We start from the raw sequence: 16,833 nt of genomic DNA on the forward strand, positions 1-16,833 counted from the left end.
GCAGAAGCACAAGGTTAAGTTATTGCCTGGGGACTCACGGGTCATGGAACATAATATATATCTGGTAGCAGGCAAAAAGCCTGACTCAGGGGAATTGTCTTCAGACCGCATGTTGCTTTTTATACGTTACACGCAAATCCACCCAGATAGATACAGCCTTGCTACAATATTAGATGTAGTTATATTTACTTGAGTGCTTTCAACTGAAACTGCAGGTGCTTAACTCATAGCATCTATACCCATAGTAGCCAAACTCATAGGAGCTAAACTCATAGGAGCTTGTTATGTACTTGAGTGAAGACCCAAAAGCGGTTTTAACAGAAAACAGAGTTCTTTAATGAAAAACAGGAATGGCATAAATCCTCTTCCAACATAGTCAATGGAACAAAAGAACGTAGTATAATGCAGGATGCACCTGCCAGGCAGACTCCGACAGGATAGGACAAGGTGGAAGCAAACGGGACGACAGCTTGCTTCTGGCATCAAAAACACAAACAAGAATCAGACACTGAAAGTAGCAGGAACAGAGAGAGAAATAGAGACCTAATCAGAGGGGGAAGAGAGAACAGGTGGGAAAGAGTGGATGAGCTAGTTAGGGGAGATGTAGAACAGCTGAAGAATGAGAGACAGAGAAGGTAACCTAAAAAGACCAGCAGAGAGAGACAGAGTGAAGAGAAAGGACAGGAACAGACATAACAAGACATGACAGTACCCCCCCCCACTCACCGAGCGCCTCCTGGCGCACTCGAGGAGGAAACCTGGCGGCAACGGAGGAAATCATCGATCAGCGAACGGTCCAGCACGTCCCGAGAGGGAACCCAACTCCTCTCCTCAGGACCGTACCCCTCCCAATCCACTAGGTACTGATGACCACGGCCCCGAGGGCGCATGTCCAAAATCTTACGAACCCTGTAGATGGGTGCGCCCTCGACAAGGATGGGGGGAGGGACGAGCGGGGGCGCGAAGAACGGGCTTAACACAGGAGACATGGAAGACCGGGTGAACGCGACGAAGATAGCGCGGAGAAGAAGTCGCACTGCGACAGGATTAATGACCTGAGAAATACGGAACGGACCAATGAACCGCGGGGCCAACTTGCGAGAAGCTGACTTAAGGGGAAGGTTCTGAGTGGAGAGCCATACTCTCTGACCGCAACAATATCTAGGACTCTTGGTCCTACGCTATTAGCGGCCCTCACAGTCTGCGCCCTATTACGGCAAAGTGCCGACCTGACCCCCTTCCAGGTGCGCTCGCAACGCTGGACAAAAGCCTGAGCGGAGGGGACGCAGGACTCGGCGAGCTGAGATGAGAACAGCGGAGGCTGGTACCCGAGGCTACTCTGAAAAGGAGATAGACCGGTAGCAGACGAGGGAAGCGAGTTGTGGGCGTACTCTGCCCAGGGGAGCTGTTCTGACCAAGACGCAGGGTTACGAAAAGAAAGACTGCGTAAAATGCGACCAACAGTCTGATTGGCCCGTTCGGCTTGACCGTTAGACTGGGGATGAAAGCCGGACGAGAGACTGACGGAAGCCCCAATCAAACGGCAAAACTCCCTCCAAAATTGAGACGTGAACTGCGGGCCTCTGTCGGAAACGACGTCAGACGGAAGGCCATGAATTCGGAAAACATTCTCGATAATGATCTGAGCCGTCTCCTTAGCAGAAGGGAGCTTATCGAGAGGAATGAAATGAGCCGCCTTAGAGAATCTATCGACAACCGTAAGAATAACTGTCTTCCCCGCTGATGAAGGCAGTCCGGTGATAAAATCTAAAGCGATGTGAGACCACGGTCGAGAGGGAATGGGAAGCGGTCTGAGACGGCCGGCAGGAGGAGAGTTCCCAGATTTAGTCTGCGCGCAGACCGAACAAGCGGCGACAAATCGACGCGCGTCACGTTCCCGCGTGGGCCACCAGAAACGCTGGCGAATGGAAGCGAGGGTACCCCGAACGCCGGGGTGGCCGGCTAACTTGGCAGAGTGGGCCCACTGAAGAACGGCCGGACGAGTAGGAACGGGAACGAACAGAAGGTTCCTAGGACAAGCTCGCGGCGACGGAGTGTGAGCGAGTGCTTGCTTTACCTGCCTCTCAATTCCCCAGACAGTCAACCCGACAACACGCCCCTCAGGGAGAATCCCCTCGGGGTCGGTGGAGACCTCAGAAGAACTGAAGAGACGAGATAAAGCATCAGGCTTGGTGTTTTTGAGCCCGGACGATAAGAAATAACAAACTCGAAACGAGCGAAAAACAGAGCCCAACGAGCCTGACGCGCATTAAGTCGTTTGGCTGAACGGATGTACTCAAGGTTCCTATGGTCAGTCCAAACGACAAAAGGAACGGTCGCCCCCTCCAACCACTGTCGCCATTCGCCTAGGGCTAAGCGGATGGCGAGCAGTTCGCGATTACCAACATCATAGTTACGTTCTGACGGCGATAAGCGATGAGAGAAAAACGCGCAAGGATGGACCTTGCCGTCAGAGAGAGAGCGCTGAGAAAGAATGGCTCCCACGCCCACCTCTGACGCGTCAACCTCAACAACAAACTGACTAGAGATGTCAGGTGTAACAAGAATAGGTGCGGATGTAAAACGATTCTTAAGAAGATCAAAAGCTCCCTGGGCGGAGACGGACCACTTAAAGCACGTCTTAACAGAAGTAAGGGCTGTGAGGGGAGCTGCCACCTGACCGAAATTACGGATGAAACGACGATAGAAATTAGCGAAGCCCAGAAAGCGCTGCAGCTCGACGCGTGACTTAGGAACGGGCCAATCAATGACAGCCTGGACCTTAGCGGGATCCATCTTAATGCCCTCAGCGGAAATAACGGAACCGAGAAAAGGGACAGAGGCGGCATGAAATGTGCACTTCTCAGCCTTCACATAAAGACAGTTCTCCAAAAGGCGCTGGAGGACGCATCGCACGTGCTGAACATGAATCGAGAGAGACGGTGAAAAAAATCAGGATATCATCCATGTAAACGAAAACAAAAATGTTCAGCATGTCTCTCAGGACGTCGTTAACTAGTGCCTGAAAGACAGCTGGAGCGTTAACGAGGCCGAAAGGAAGAACCCGGTATTCAAAGTGCCCTAACGGAGTGTTAAACGCCGTCTTCCACTCGTCCCCCTCCCTGATGCGCACGAGATGGTAGGCGTTACGAAGGTCCAATTTGGTGAAAAACCTGGCTCCCTGCAGGATCTCGAAGGCTGAAGACATAAGAGGAAGCGGATAACGATTCTTAACTGTTATGTCATTCAGCCCTCGATAATCCACGCATGGGCGCAGGGACCCGTCCTTCTTCTGAACAAAAAAAAAACCCCGCTCCGGCGGGAGAGGAGGAGGAGACTATGGTACCGGCGTCGAGCGAAACCGACAAATAATCCTCGAGAGCCTTACGTTCGGGAGCCGACAGAGAGTATAATCTACCCCGGGGGAGTAGTTCCCGGAAGGAGATCAATACTACAGTCATACGACCGGTGTGGAGGGAGAGAAGTGGCCTTGGAACGACTGAACACCGTGCGCAGATCGTGATACTCCTCCGGCACCCCTGTCAAATCGCCAGGCTCCTCCTGTGAAGAAGAGACAGAGGAAACAGGGGGGATAGCAGACATTAAACAGGTCACATGACAAGAAACATTCCAGGATAGGATAGTATTACTAGACCAATTAATAGAAGGGTTATGGCGCACTAGCCAGGGATGACCCAAAACAACAGGTGTAAAAGGTGAACGAAAAATTAGAAAAGAAATGGTTTCGCTATGATTACCAGAGACAGTGAGGGTTAAAGGCAGCGTCTCACGCTGAATCTTGGGGAGAGAACTACCATCTAAAGCGAACAAGGCCGTGGGCTCCCCTAACTGTCTGAGAGGAATGTCATGTTCCCGAGCCCAGGTCTCGTCCATAAAACAGCCCTCCGCCCCAGAGTCTATCAAGGCACTGCAGGAAGCAGATGAACCGGGCCAGCGGAGATGGACCGGAAAGGTAGTGCGTGATCCAGAAGGAGAGGCCTGAGTAGTTGCGCTCACCAGTAGCCCTCCTCTTACTGATGAGCTCTGGCTTTTACTGGACATGAGGTGACAAAATGACCAGCGGAGCCGCAGTAGAGACAGAGGCGATTGGTGATTCTCCGTTCCTTCTCCTTGGCCGAGATGCGGATACCCCCAGCTGCATAGGCTCAGCATCCGAGCCGGCGGAGGAGGGTGGCAGTGATGCGGCAGGTGGCAGTGATGTGGAGAGGGGAGCAACGGAGAACGCGAGCTCCTTTCCACGTGCTCGGCGACGAAGATCAAACTGTCGCTCTATGCGAATAGCGAGAGCTATTAAGGAGTCCAGACTGGAAGGAACCTCCCGGGAGAGGATCTCATCCTTAACCTCGACGAGGAGACCCTCCAGAAAACGAGCGAGCAAAGCCGGCTCGTTCCAGTCACTAGAGGCAGCGAGAGTGCGAAACTCAGAATAATCCGTTATGGATCGATTCCCCTGACATAGGGAAGACAGGGCCCTGGAAGCCTCCTCCCCAAAAACAGAACGGTCAAAAACCCGTATCATCTCCTCCTTAAAGTCCTGATACTGGTTAATACACTCAGCCCTCGCCTCCCAGATTGCCGTGCCCCACTCACGCGCCCGTCCGGTAAGGAGAGAAATGACGTAGGCGATGCGGGCTGCGCTCCTGGAGTAAGTGTTGGGCTGGAGAGAGAACACCACATCACACTGAGTGAGGAATGAGCGGCACTCAGTGGGCTCCCCAGAGTAACACGGCGGGTTGTTGATCCTGGGCTCCGGAGACTCGGAAACCCTGGAAGTGGGCGGTGGATCGAGGTGGAGTTGGTGAACCTGTCTTGTGAGGTCGGAGACTTGGACGGCCAGGGTCTCAACGGCATGTCGAGCAGCAGACAATTCCTCCTCGTGTCTGCCTAGCATCGCTCCCTGGATCTCGACGGCGGAGTGAAAAGGCTCCGGAGCCGCTGGGTCCATTCTTGGTCTGATTCTTCTGTTATGTACTTGAGTGAAGACCCAAAAGCGGTTTTAACAGAAAACAGAGTTCTTTAATGAAAAACAGGAATGGCATAAATCCTCTTCCAACGTAGTCAATGGAACAAAAGAACGTAGTATAATGCAGGATGCACCTGCCAGGCAGACTCCGACAGGATAGGACAAGGTGGAAGCAAACGGGACGACAGCTTGCTTCTGGCATCAAAAACACAAACAAGAATCAGACACTGAAAGTAGCAGGAACAGAGAGAGAAATAGAGACCTAATCAGAGGGGGAAGAGAGAACAGGTGGGAAAGAGTGGATGAGCTAGTTAGGGGAGATGTAGAACAGCTGAAGAATGAGAGACAGAGAAGGTAACCTAAAAAGACCAGCAGAGAGAGACAGAGTGAAGAGAAAGGACAGGAACAGACATAACAAGACATGACAGGAGCTATACCCATAGTAGCTAAACTCATAGTAGCTAAACTCATAGTAGCTAAACTCATAGGAGCTATACCCATAGTAGCTAAACTCATAGTAGCTAAACTCATAGGAGCTATACCCATAGTAGCTATACCCATAGTAGCTATACGCATAGTAGCTAAACTCATAGTAGCTAAACTCATAGGAGCTATACCCATAGTAGCTAAACTCATAGTAGCTAAACTCATAGTAGCTATACCCATAGTAGCTATACCCATAGTAGCTAAACTCATAGGAGCTATACCCATAGTAGCTATACCCATAGTAGGCTATACCCATAGTAGCTAAACTCATAGTAGCTATACCCATAGTAGCTAAACTCATAGTAGCTAAACTCATAGGAGCTATACCCATAGTAGCTATACCCATAGTAGCTATACCCATAGTAGCTAAACTCATAGTAGCTATACCCATAGTAGCTAAACTCATAGTAGCTAAACTCATAGTAGCTATACCCATAGTAGCTAAACTCATAGTAGCTAAACTCATAGTAGCTAAACTCATAGGAGCTATACCCATAGTAGCTAAACTCATAGTAGCTAAACTCATAGGAGCTATACCCATAGTAGCTATACCCATAGTAGCTATACCCATAGTAGCTAAACTCATAGTAGCTAAACTCATAGGAGCTATACCCATAGTAGCTAAACTCATAGTAGCTAAACTCATAGTAGCTATACCCATAGTAGCTAAACTCATAGTAGCTAAACTCATAGGAGCTATACCCATAGTAGCTAAACTCATAGTAGCTAAACTCATAGGAGCTATACCCATAGTAGCTAAACTCATAGTAGCTAAACTCATAGGAGCTATACCCATAGTAGCTAAACTCATAGTAGCTAAACTCATAGGAGCTAAACTCATAGTAGCTATTCTAATAGGAGCTAAACTCATAGGAGCTAAACTCATAGGAGCTAAACTCATAGTAGCTATTCTAATAGGAGCTAAACTCATAGGAGCTAAACTCATAGTAGCTATACTCATAGGAGCTAAACTCATAGGAGCTATACTCATAGTAGCTATACTCATAGGAGCTAAAGTCATAGTAGCTAAACTCATAGGAGCTATACCCATAGTAGCTAAACTCATAAGAGCTATACTCATGATGATTGGTTTAATATGTGAACGAACAGTGATACTCAGCCTATGCCATCACAGGTCCCGAATGGTCATCATTCTCTGGGGCCTTTGCAATGTTTGTCTTTCAGACTGTCTGGGTAGGAAATGACGGAGACAATAAAAAAGAGGAATTGACCTTGAGAGAGAGAAAGAGAGAGAGAGGAAGCAGAGTCTTGAGGAAAGTTACTGAGATGACAGTATTGGCCACCATGCGGTGCAGTGCCACAGGTGTGATGATGTAATCACAGAAACAACCAGGACTGTCTCCATTTCTATATTTTTTCGCTCTCTCCTTTTCTTTCTCTCTATCTGTCTACCTTTTCCCACCTCTGTTGATCCTATGGTAAACACTTGTCAGAGCCATGGTGCTGCAGACAGGGAAGTAGTTTAAATAGGACATGGATATATTAGGTTTTCCCCAATAAGATCTATTGTCTGTAGGTGTCTGCATGGCTTCCTTTGTGGTGTTATTCTATTGGGATGCAAACACATTCCCTCCATTATGGTTACCATCCAAGTCCCTTCATATTCTAGGATTGGCTGCCCTGGTGGAACGACGCGTGCCTGTGTGTGTGTGAACCCATGAGTGTATGTCTATACAGAGTGAGATTGTATGCGCATGCGTACGTGTGCATGTATGCGCGAGCGTGTGTTGGTATTGGGGTTGGGGGGAGGGGGAGAAGAGGAGGGGGGTACATTTCCTTATCTGCGGGCCACAGGCGGCTTTGAGAGCGTTATCAGTAGCCACCACATTGTACTAGCACATCCTCTTGTCCAGTGGGGAGCGGAAAAACTCTCCTTACAACGAAGTTCTCTCTCTCTCTGTCTCTCTCTCTTTCTCTCTTCTGTGTCTCTCAGTCTATCCCTTCGCTCTCTCTCCCTCTCTCTCTCGCTCCCTCTCGCACCCTCTCTCTCCCTCTCTCTCTTGCCCCCTCTCTCTCTCTTGCTCCCTCCCTCCCTCTCTCTTTCTCACTCTCTCTCTCTCTCTCTCTGTCTCTCTCTCTCTCTCTCTCTCTCTCTCTCTCTCTCTCTCTCTCTCTCTCTCTCTCTCTCTCTCTCTCTCTCTCACCTCTCTCTCTCGCCATCCAACTAGTGCTCTGTCTCTTCCTGGCATGGAGGGAGAGGAGGGAAGAAAGTAAAGAAAGAGAGATTGGGAACTAGAGAATGACATAAGAACACGAGTATGACATGGTCAGCATCACCTTGTCAGCTTGTGCGCCTTCGTTCAACAGAATCACCACAAAGGATTCAAAAGGGCATTTTGTTAATTTTGTTATTCCTTGACCAATTTTTGACTTCATCTCTTGGTCTTTTGGATTTTTGACATTACACCTTTTTTTAAAACATTACTGGAGTTCCCAATTTATTTAAGGAGGACGGAAAGCAAAGTAGATGTGCCATGTGCTACCTTACCTATGGTACTGTAGGGTCCTGTGGGTAAACAACTGTACTGACAGAGCACGCTGGTTTTCATGCTGCGTAGGTGAGTAGGTCTGCACTGGTCAATTGAAATATTACTGTATAGGATAAATGCTATTGAGTTCAAAGCCATTTCTCAATTTATCGTAAATTATTGTTGTTAATTTATTGCATGAAGTTATAGTTCATTTTTCTTTGTGCAAATTTTTTTTTATGGAGGAAAACCTGTTATGTGTCTTTGCCTGTTCTTTGATCAAATAAATAATGTAGAAAACATTACAATAAAATACATGTTTGTGTATTTACCACAGCTACAATAAACATAACATCATATACATAAAAAGATATATATCTTTGCAGCCATACAGATATAAGACCACCAAATTATATTCATAATTTATGACTTGAAATTAACAACAAATGAGTGCATTGAGTTTACACAGAAATACAATATGATTTTTGTCTCGTGTCAAAAGAAACAAAGAATAACAAAAAACAATTCTGAATCATTACGAACATTAATTAAACATTTGACAAAATATTACGAAAAAACATGTCACAAAAATAAAGACATCGACACATCTTTGGGAGTATTTGTTCCATTGTTATTTTTTAAATTAAACTTTTCCATTAATCAAATGTTTATATTGAAAGCTCACCTTGCCTGTTCTCTCTCTCAAAAATGTGTAGATTTATATGTCATTTCTTACCAATGATCGACACGAAATACTTTGGAATGTCAGTGGAAGACAAATTCAAAACATTTTTTGTTAGATGAATGAAAAAGTAAACACTAATATTTCTTGATTAGATAAGTATTCACCTCCCAGAGTCACTACATGCTACTAACACCTTTAGCAGCGATTACAGCTGTGAGGCTTCTTGGGTACGTTTCTAAGAGCTTTACACACCTGTATTGTGCAATATTCGCCCATTATCATTTTTAAAATTCTTCAATCTCTGTCGAGGTGTTGGGGATCAAGGCTAGACAGCCATTTTCATGCAGATTTAAGTCAAAACTGTAGCTTCACCACTCAGGACCATTCACTGTCTTCCTGGTAATCAACTCCCGTGTCGATTTGACCTTGTGTTTTAGGTTACTGTCCTGCAGAAAGGTGAATTTGTCTCCTAGTGTCTGTTGGAAAGCAGACTGAACCAGGTTTTCCTCTAGGATTTTGCCTGTGCTTAGCTCTATTCCGTTTCTTTCTGTCCTAAAAACCTCCCCCAGCCTTTGCTGATGTCGAGCATACCGTTGCCATGATGCAGCCACCACCATGCTTGGTAATACAGAGGCAGGTACTCAGTGATGTGTTGGATTGGCCCCAAACATAAGGCTTTGCATAAGGAGAAGAGACAGTTGCACAATCCAGCCATGAATAATGAATCATCCAAGTCTTGCAGAAGCAGAACCTATAAGACAACTGTGAACTTCCTTGAAATGAGGAAAACACACACGCAGTATGATACCAAACAATGGACACCCATGACAACCATGTTGAGCCTGACATCAGCTCGTAAGAGGGCCAGGGATACTAGAGTTAGCTTTGATGTAGATTATATATGGAAAAATGTATCATTTTAATTTCCTAATTAATTCAAAATTCTTAATCTAGCTTTATTTTATATTCACCACTTCCAGAAGAAGAATTATCACTGAATTACCAAAGTGAATTATTGTAATGTTTGTTTATGTGCCAATTAATCCATTAAGGGATGGGTTGCCAACTGGTGATTTGACACGAAAATAAAATGTAATTCATTAATTCATTCCAGTATTTGACCCACTAAATCATGTAAAGCAAATGTGTCTTATCTCTTTTGTTCTACAGGTTTGAAAACCGTCCAATCTTTATGCACCTGGGACAATGTGGATTGTATGGACAGTTTGATTCATATCCGAAAAGACAGACAGACAGACTGAGGGACTAATCAACAGTGTCGGCCGATGGTGACTCATTCAAAGACAACGTACTTGGCTATTCCTCAGGATGTGCTATGGGAAAAAGACGTGTAGACTACTAAACTTAAAACCAGACCAACCAGTCTGCTGTGGAGCTCCAAGAAGATCCAGAGATGCCTCAGTCAGACCACTAGTAAACACTGGCACATGATTATTGATGTGAGCATCGTCTGCCCAGCCACTGTAGATTGGACACAGCCTCTTGAGTGGGGCCATGAATGCAAGATCACACTCACACGCTCTCTCCTTTTTTTCCTTCTCTCTCTTTCTCTCTCTCTATCACACACACACAAACTCACACACACACACACTCGCTCTCACACACGCACTCGCTCTCACACACGCAACAGCCCTCAGAATGAGAGGTGACAATAAGACTGGACTGAGCCAAACCCGAGGGCATCAGCCTTAGCTTCAACACCACCCACTGACTCCTGACCCCTGAAAACCCAGGACCCAGACAGCCCATCACAGACATCTCTGGACTGATTAATAACAGCAGTAGACAGGAGGAGGACCTGGGGACTAACAGCATAATAAGGGTCTGAGAGAGGTCTGTGGGGGTCTATAGGTGTCTAGCAGCAGCAGCTAGTGGCCAAGACACTATGCTGGGTGAGAGAGACAGAACAGAGGAAGGGGTGAGGGGTGCAGTGGTGGGATGCCTTCCCACAGGTACCATGATGGAGAAACTGAACCCCCCCTCTGCCTCCCCCTCCTCTGACCCCCTGTCGGAGTCTGAACGACTGAGCCCTCAGCAGACCCCCTCACCGCCTTCACTTGGCGCTAGTAGCCCACCGCCGGTTAATGAACCAGGGAGTCCGGGAGACAGGTTTGTCCAACCTAGCCCCCCTGCCTCCCCTCCTCCACCTCCAGAGTCCCCTACCAAGTTGCTTGACCACCCTGCCGCCACCAACATCGCACTTGAACCACCGGTCTCCATGGAAACAAACAACACCAAGGGAGGAGGTTTCATTCCCTTCTCTCCGAAAGCCCCCTCCTCCTCGCCGCCTCCCCTCCTCCCAGCCCCAGTGTCTACATCCACTACCCCTGCCGTCCTCCCCCCATCCTCCTCCTCCTCTTCTTCCTCCTTTTCCTCTATTGCCCCCCTCCCTCACCACATCCCTGTTATTAGTCTGGGACACAGTAAACCCCCCCACCCCCTCTCCCTCCCCAGTAACACCCCTCTAACAACCCTTCACCCCATCCCCAACCACCCCCACCACTATGACCCTTACCACCACACCCACCACCAAGGGGGCATCCGCCTCACCCAGCTCACCTCCCTATCAGGGACCAGACCAGGGGCCCCACCGATCCCCTCCCAGGGCCCCCTGCTGCCCCACCAGTACCTGCCATCACACCACTTCTTCAACAGGTGATAGGGAAATGTTTCATATTCACATTATATTCCATTATCCAGTGGAGGCTGCTGAGGGGAGGACAGCTCATAATAATGGCTGGAATGGAGTCAATGGAATGACATCAAACACGTGTTTTCCATGTGGTTGATGTCATTCCAATGACTCCATTCCAGCCATTATTATGAGCTGTCCTCCCCTCAGCATCCTCCACTTGCATTATCATATTTCATGTTATGACTGGCTTTCTGATACTGTATGGCAAACTGTTTCACTACAACTGACAGTTTCACTACAACAACTGACTGTTTATAACATAGATTTCTCTTTCTGCTTTTCCTAACCCTTAATCCTAACCAATTATTAAACTAGAACTACTACTTCCCCATTTCCTAGAATCACTATGATGAAATATCCTTCTTCCTCTTCATTTTCAGCAGGAACGTTGTTCTATTTTAGCAGCATGTCCCTGCCAGTGTCAGCCCTAATGAGAGAGAGCCTGCTGACAGCATGCGCACTCCATCAACATCCCAAACATAATCACCATACAGATCGCTTTGCTCGCTTTCTCTCCCTCAGTCAATTTGCAATGTTTTTTTTTTGCCATTTCAAATCCATTTAACAATTTGAAAACCATTTAAAATATGATTACTCCCCTGAATAGCATCGTTTGTACTTCTACAGTTGTATTCTTTTATTGCTTGGATACTTCCTCCCTCTTTGGACACCACAATAATAATGTTTAATAATGTTAAATAATGTTTTACCCACTTTCATATGGTTATACTGTAGTGTAGTCAAGGCCATTATATTTAACTATTGCTATACATATACAAGTCTATCCTACATATTCTTCAGATATACTACATATTCTATCCACATACTGTCCACAATTTCTACACGTCCCACCACAAATAAACACAGTTGAAGTCGGAAGTTTACATACACTTTAGCCAAATACATTTAAACTCAGTTTTTCACAATTCCTGACATTTAATCCTAGTAAAAAATCCCCTGTCTTAGGTCAGTTAGGATCACCACTTTATTTTAAGAATGTGAAATGTCACAAGAGAGAATGATTTATTTCAGCTTTTATTTCTTTCATCACATTCCCAGTGGGTCAGAAGTTTACATATATTCAATTAGTATTTGGGAGCATTGCCTTTAAATTGTTTAACTTGGGTCAAACGTTTCGGGTAGCCTTCCACAAGCTTCCCACAATAAGTTGGATGAATTTTGGCCCATTCCTCCTGACAGAGCTGGTATAACCGAGTCAGGTTTGTAGGCCTCCTTCTGCACTTCAATTCTATTTGAGGTCATGGATGTCATTGTTTGTTGTCGATTTGGAAGAAGTGTGCCCCATTTGGAAGACCCATTTGACCAAGCTTTAACTTCCTGACTGATGTCTTGAGATGTTGCTTCAATATATCCACATAATTTCCCTGCCTCATGATGACATCTATTTTGTGAAGTGCACCAGTCCCTCCTGCAGCAAAGCACCCCCACAACATGATGCTGCCACCCCGTGCTTCACAGTTGGGATGGTGTTCTTCATCTTGCAAGCCTTTTTACTCCAAACATAACAATGGTCATTATGGCCAAACAGTTCCATTTTTGTTACATCAGACCAGAGGACGTTTCCCCAAAAAGTACGATCTTTGTCCCCATGTGCAGTTGCAAACCGTAGTCTGTTTTCTTTAGTGGCCTTTCAGGTTATGTCGATATAGGACTCGTTTTACTGTGGATATAGATACTTTTGTACCTGTTTCCTCCAGCATCTTCACAAGATCCTTTGCTGTTGTTCAGGGATTGATTTGCAGTTTTCGCACAAAATTACATTCATCTCTAGGAGACAGAACGCGTCTCCTTCCTGAGTGGTATGACGGCTGCATGGTTCCATGGTGTTTATACTTGCGTACTATTGTTTGTACAGAACGTGGTACCTTCAGGTGTTTGGAAATTGCTCCCAAGGGTGAACCAGACTTGTGGAGGTCTACCTTTTTTTTCTGATGTCTTGGCTGATTTCTTTTGATTTTCCCATGATGTCAAGCAAAGAGGCACTGAGTTTGAAGGTAGGCCTTGAAATACATCCACAGGTACACCTCCAATTGACTCAGATTATGTCAATGAGCCTATCAGAAACTTCTAAAGCCATGACATCATTTTCAGGAATTTTCCAATCAGTTTAAAGGCACAGTCAACTTAGTGTATGTAAACTTCTGACCCACTGGAATTGTGTCATGCACAAAGTAGATGTCCTAACCGACTTGCCAAACTATAGTTTGTTAACAAGACATTTGTGGAGTGGTTGAAAAACTAGTTTTAGTAACTCCAACCTAAGCGTACGTAAACTTCCGACTTCAACTGCTAATATACATTTGTACTCCGGACTCCAACATTGCTTGTCCTAATGTTTCTACATTTCTTAATTCCAAGATTCATGTGTATTTTTGTGTATGTTAGATATTACTGCACTGTTGGAGCTAGGAACACAAGCATTTCGCTACACCCGCAATAACATCTGTAAGTATTTGTAAGCGACCGTTAAAATTAGATTAGATTTGATATGATTCTCTCCTTCTCTCTCTCAGTTCTCATCTTGGTCCCTCTGGTAACTATGGAATCTTTTCCAGTAGAAGCATCAAGAGACGGTCCTCCTCACACTATGAGTTGGATCTCAGTGATGGTAAATAGAAGATAAACTGGTGTGACTGTCCATGGACTACTGACCAATACCAGCATATGATAAATCAATGAGATACAGTTTATGTAGTGTATGTATGTACACATACACCACAGGAGGCTGCTAGGGGAGGACAGCTAATGATAATGGTCAGAACGGAGTAAATGGAATGGCATCCTGGAAACTATGTATGTGATGGATTTGATACCAGTCCTCTGATTCCGCTCCAGTCATTACCACAAGCCCGTCCTCCCCAATTAAGGTGCCACCAACCTCCTGAGTATACCAAATATTAGTAACACCTTCCTGATATTCAGTTGCATGTATGTACATGTGCATACTAGTAGGTATGTGTATTTAATGCACTGTGCCTGTGTATCCTCATCCAGCAGGCCCTCCTCAGAAGCTGGCGAGGCGTGTGTTCACCAACAGCCGGGAGCGCTGGCGCCAGCAGAACGTCAACGGGGCCTTCTCAGACCTCCGCAGGCTCATCCCCACCCACCCTCCAGACAAGAAGCTCTCCAAGAATGAGATCCTCCGACTGGCCATGAAGTACATCGACTTCCTTGTCACCCTGCTCAACGACCAGTCCCAAGACAAAGCCAGGGGCCCGCCTGAGGTGGAGACCCAGGATGAGAGGGCCCAAGCGGGGCTGAACAACAAGGATATGCACCCACTTTTCCAGGGTGACACTCCCTCTTCAACTATGGTCTACCACGACAGAGGAGACTCCACAGACTCATCGATCATCGCCTTGGCAACCTCCCCGACCTCCAGTTGCTATAGCAACACAGACAGTGAGGAGAACCTGGGGGGCGGGGCTAAGAGCTCAAAGGTGGTGCCGCGGGGCATTCCGGGAAAGGTCAAAGGTCAGATTCGGACTGCGGTGACACTTGCCAAAGACCAGCGGTGACATGACATGTGACATCACAAAGAGGACAAAATTGAATACCTGGTAGTAAATCATATCCGACAAACTGACAGAAAGGACAAAAATGTACAGTATACTTACTATTCTACCAGCAATCTTTGAGACTTTTGGAATCGATGTAGTTCTTTCAATGACATGGTATATCTGCAAGGTCAGTTCTGAGTTCTTGTAGCAGGTTGTGGTATTGTTTGACTGCCCCTCTGTCTGGATTTTGTGTCCTGCAGTGTGGGACTGAGGCTTTCTGGGTAACGTAAGCTGTTTCATCCGAACTGAGGCTTCTATAGGGCTACCTGGGAAATGTAGGCTTGACTGTTTGTACATCCAGTCAGCACAGTGTCAGTTGCCCTAAAACCTCTGAAGGAGCCATGTTGACCTCATGGCTTTGCTTCCTGAAGTTTGAGACATTAAAAAACATCAATGACGGTAACCTTCAGCAAGTAGTTTATGTGGCAATTTTTTAAGTTTCTTTCTTTAGTCAGATGAAGAAGATGGTCCCACCCTCCCTCCCTTAGAGGACAACATTGTGACACAGTTGTCCCAAATGGCACACTATTTCCTGTTTAGTGCACTACTGGTCAAAAGTAGTGCACTATGTAGGGAATAGGGTGCCATACGGGACATTGACCGTGCTAGCTGACTGAAATAAAGAGTGTTTTAGTTCTCTCTTCCTTATTCAACATCCTCTTATTGCACTCCAGAATACATGCAGCCCTGTTATCAGCACAATTTCTCAACCCATACAATTGTTTCGCTGCTGTGTCCAGTTTGAGAAACAGACAGTGTAGTCGCTGGCAAAGTATTGTTGTGTGAAGGGGTGAAGATGTGTTTTTGTGTTCAGAAAATCAACTGTGCTTATTTTATGGCTGTAAGTTGGTTTGTGATCCTATAAAAAGTGTGTTGTGAGAAAGTGCACATAAGAATATTTTGTATTTTTATTTATCTAATATGAATTAATTAATATGAACCCTAGCTTCATGTCCACAGCCCAGTTCAACCCTAACCCTAACTTTGTGTCCACCTCCCAGCTCAACCCTAACACCAACTTCCTGTCCACATCCCAGCTCAACCCTAACACCAACTTCATGTCCACTTCCCAGCTCAACCCTAACTTCCTGTCCACCTCCCAGTTCAACCCTAAACCTAACTTCGTGTCCACCTCCCAGCTCAACCCTAACACCAACTTCCTGTCCACATCCCAGCTCAACCCTAACACCAACTTCATGTCCACTTCCCAGCTCAACCCTAACTTCCTGTCCACCTCCCAGTTCAACCCTAACCCTAACTTTGTGTCCACCTCCCAGCTCAACCCTAACACCAACTTCCTGTCCACATCCCAGCTCAACCCTAACACCAACTTCCTGTCCACCTCCCAGTTCAACCCTAAACCTAACTTCGTGTCCACCTCCCAGCTCAACCCTAACACTAACTTCCTGTCCACATCCCAGCTCAACCCTAACACCAACTTCCTGTCCACATCCCAGCTCAACCCTAACACCAACTTCCTGTCCACATCCCAGCTCAACCCTAACACCAACTTCCTGTCCACCTCCCAGTTCAACCCTAAACCTAACTTCGTGTCCACCTCCCAGCTCAACCCTAACACTAACTTCCTGTCCACATCCCAGCTCAACCCTAACACCAACTTCCTGTCCACATCCCAGCTCAACCCTAACACCAACTTCCTGTCCACAGCTCAGCTCAACCCTAACCCAAGCCATAGCCCATAACCATAACCCTACCCACTGTGCACAGATTCAAAGTCTATTCCACGTTGGTTCAACATTTCATTGTAATGACGTGGAACCAACGCTGATCCAACCAGTGTGTGCCCAGTTGGTAGCTTCATGTCCACATCCAAGCTCAACCCTAACACTACCCCTAGAATACCACTCTGAGAGAATGCCTTGTCTGCACTC

At 46.4% G+C, this 16,833-nt stretch overlaps 1 protein-coding gene across 3 annotated transcripts; it reads left to right on the top strand.

Moving 5' to 3' along the window:
• Positions 1-7,353: 7,353 nt before the first annotated feature.
• On the top strand, positions 7,354-15,582 carry lyl1 (LYL1 basic helix-loop-helix family member). 3 transcript variants are annotated; one of them, XM_064962112.1, is made up of 4 exons: positions 7,354-8,049; positions 9,815-11,320; positions 13,895-13,989; positions 14,379-15,582. In XM_064962112.1, exons 2-4 carry the CDS (start codon positions 10,551-10,553, stop codon positions 14,897-14,899), a joined length of 1,386 nt encoding a protein of 461 aa, XP_064818184.1. In that variant the 5' UTR covers positions 7,354-8,049; positions 9,815-10,550; the 3' UTR covers positions 14,900-15,582. The 3 variants fall into 3 exon arrangements, with proteins under 3 accessions (XP_064818184.1, XP_064818178.1, XP_064818180.1); XM_064962106.1 differs by having other exon boundaries at positions 7,357-8,049; positions 14,376-15,582; XM_064962108.1 differs by lacking the exon at positions 7,354-8,049 and adding an exon at positions 9,158-9,499 and having other exon boundaries at positions 14,376-15,582.
• The last annotated feature ends 1,251 nt before the right edge of the window (positions 15,583-16,833 follow it).

Source organism: Oncorhynchus masou, chromosome 5 (assembly GCF_036934945.1).
Source record: "Oncorhynchus masou masou isolate Uvic2021 chromosome 5, UVic_Omas_1.1, whole genome shotgun sequence".
Taxonomy (NCBI): Eukaryota; Metazoa; Chordata; class Actinopteri; order Salmoniformes; family Salmonidae; genus Oncorhynchus; species Oncorhynchus masou.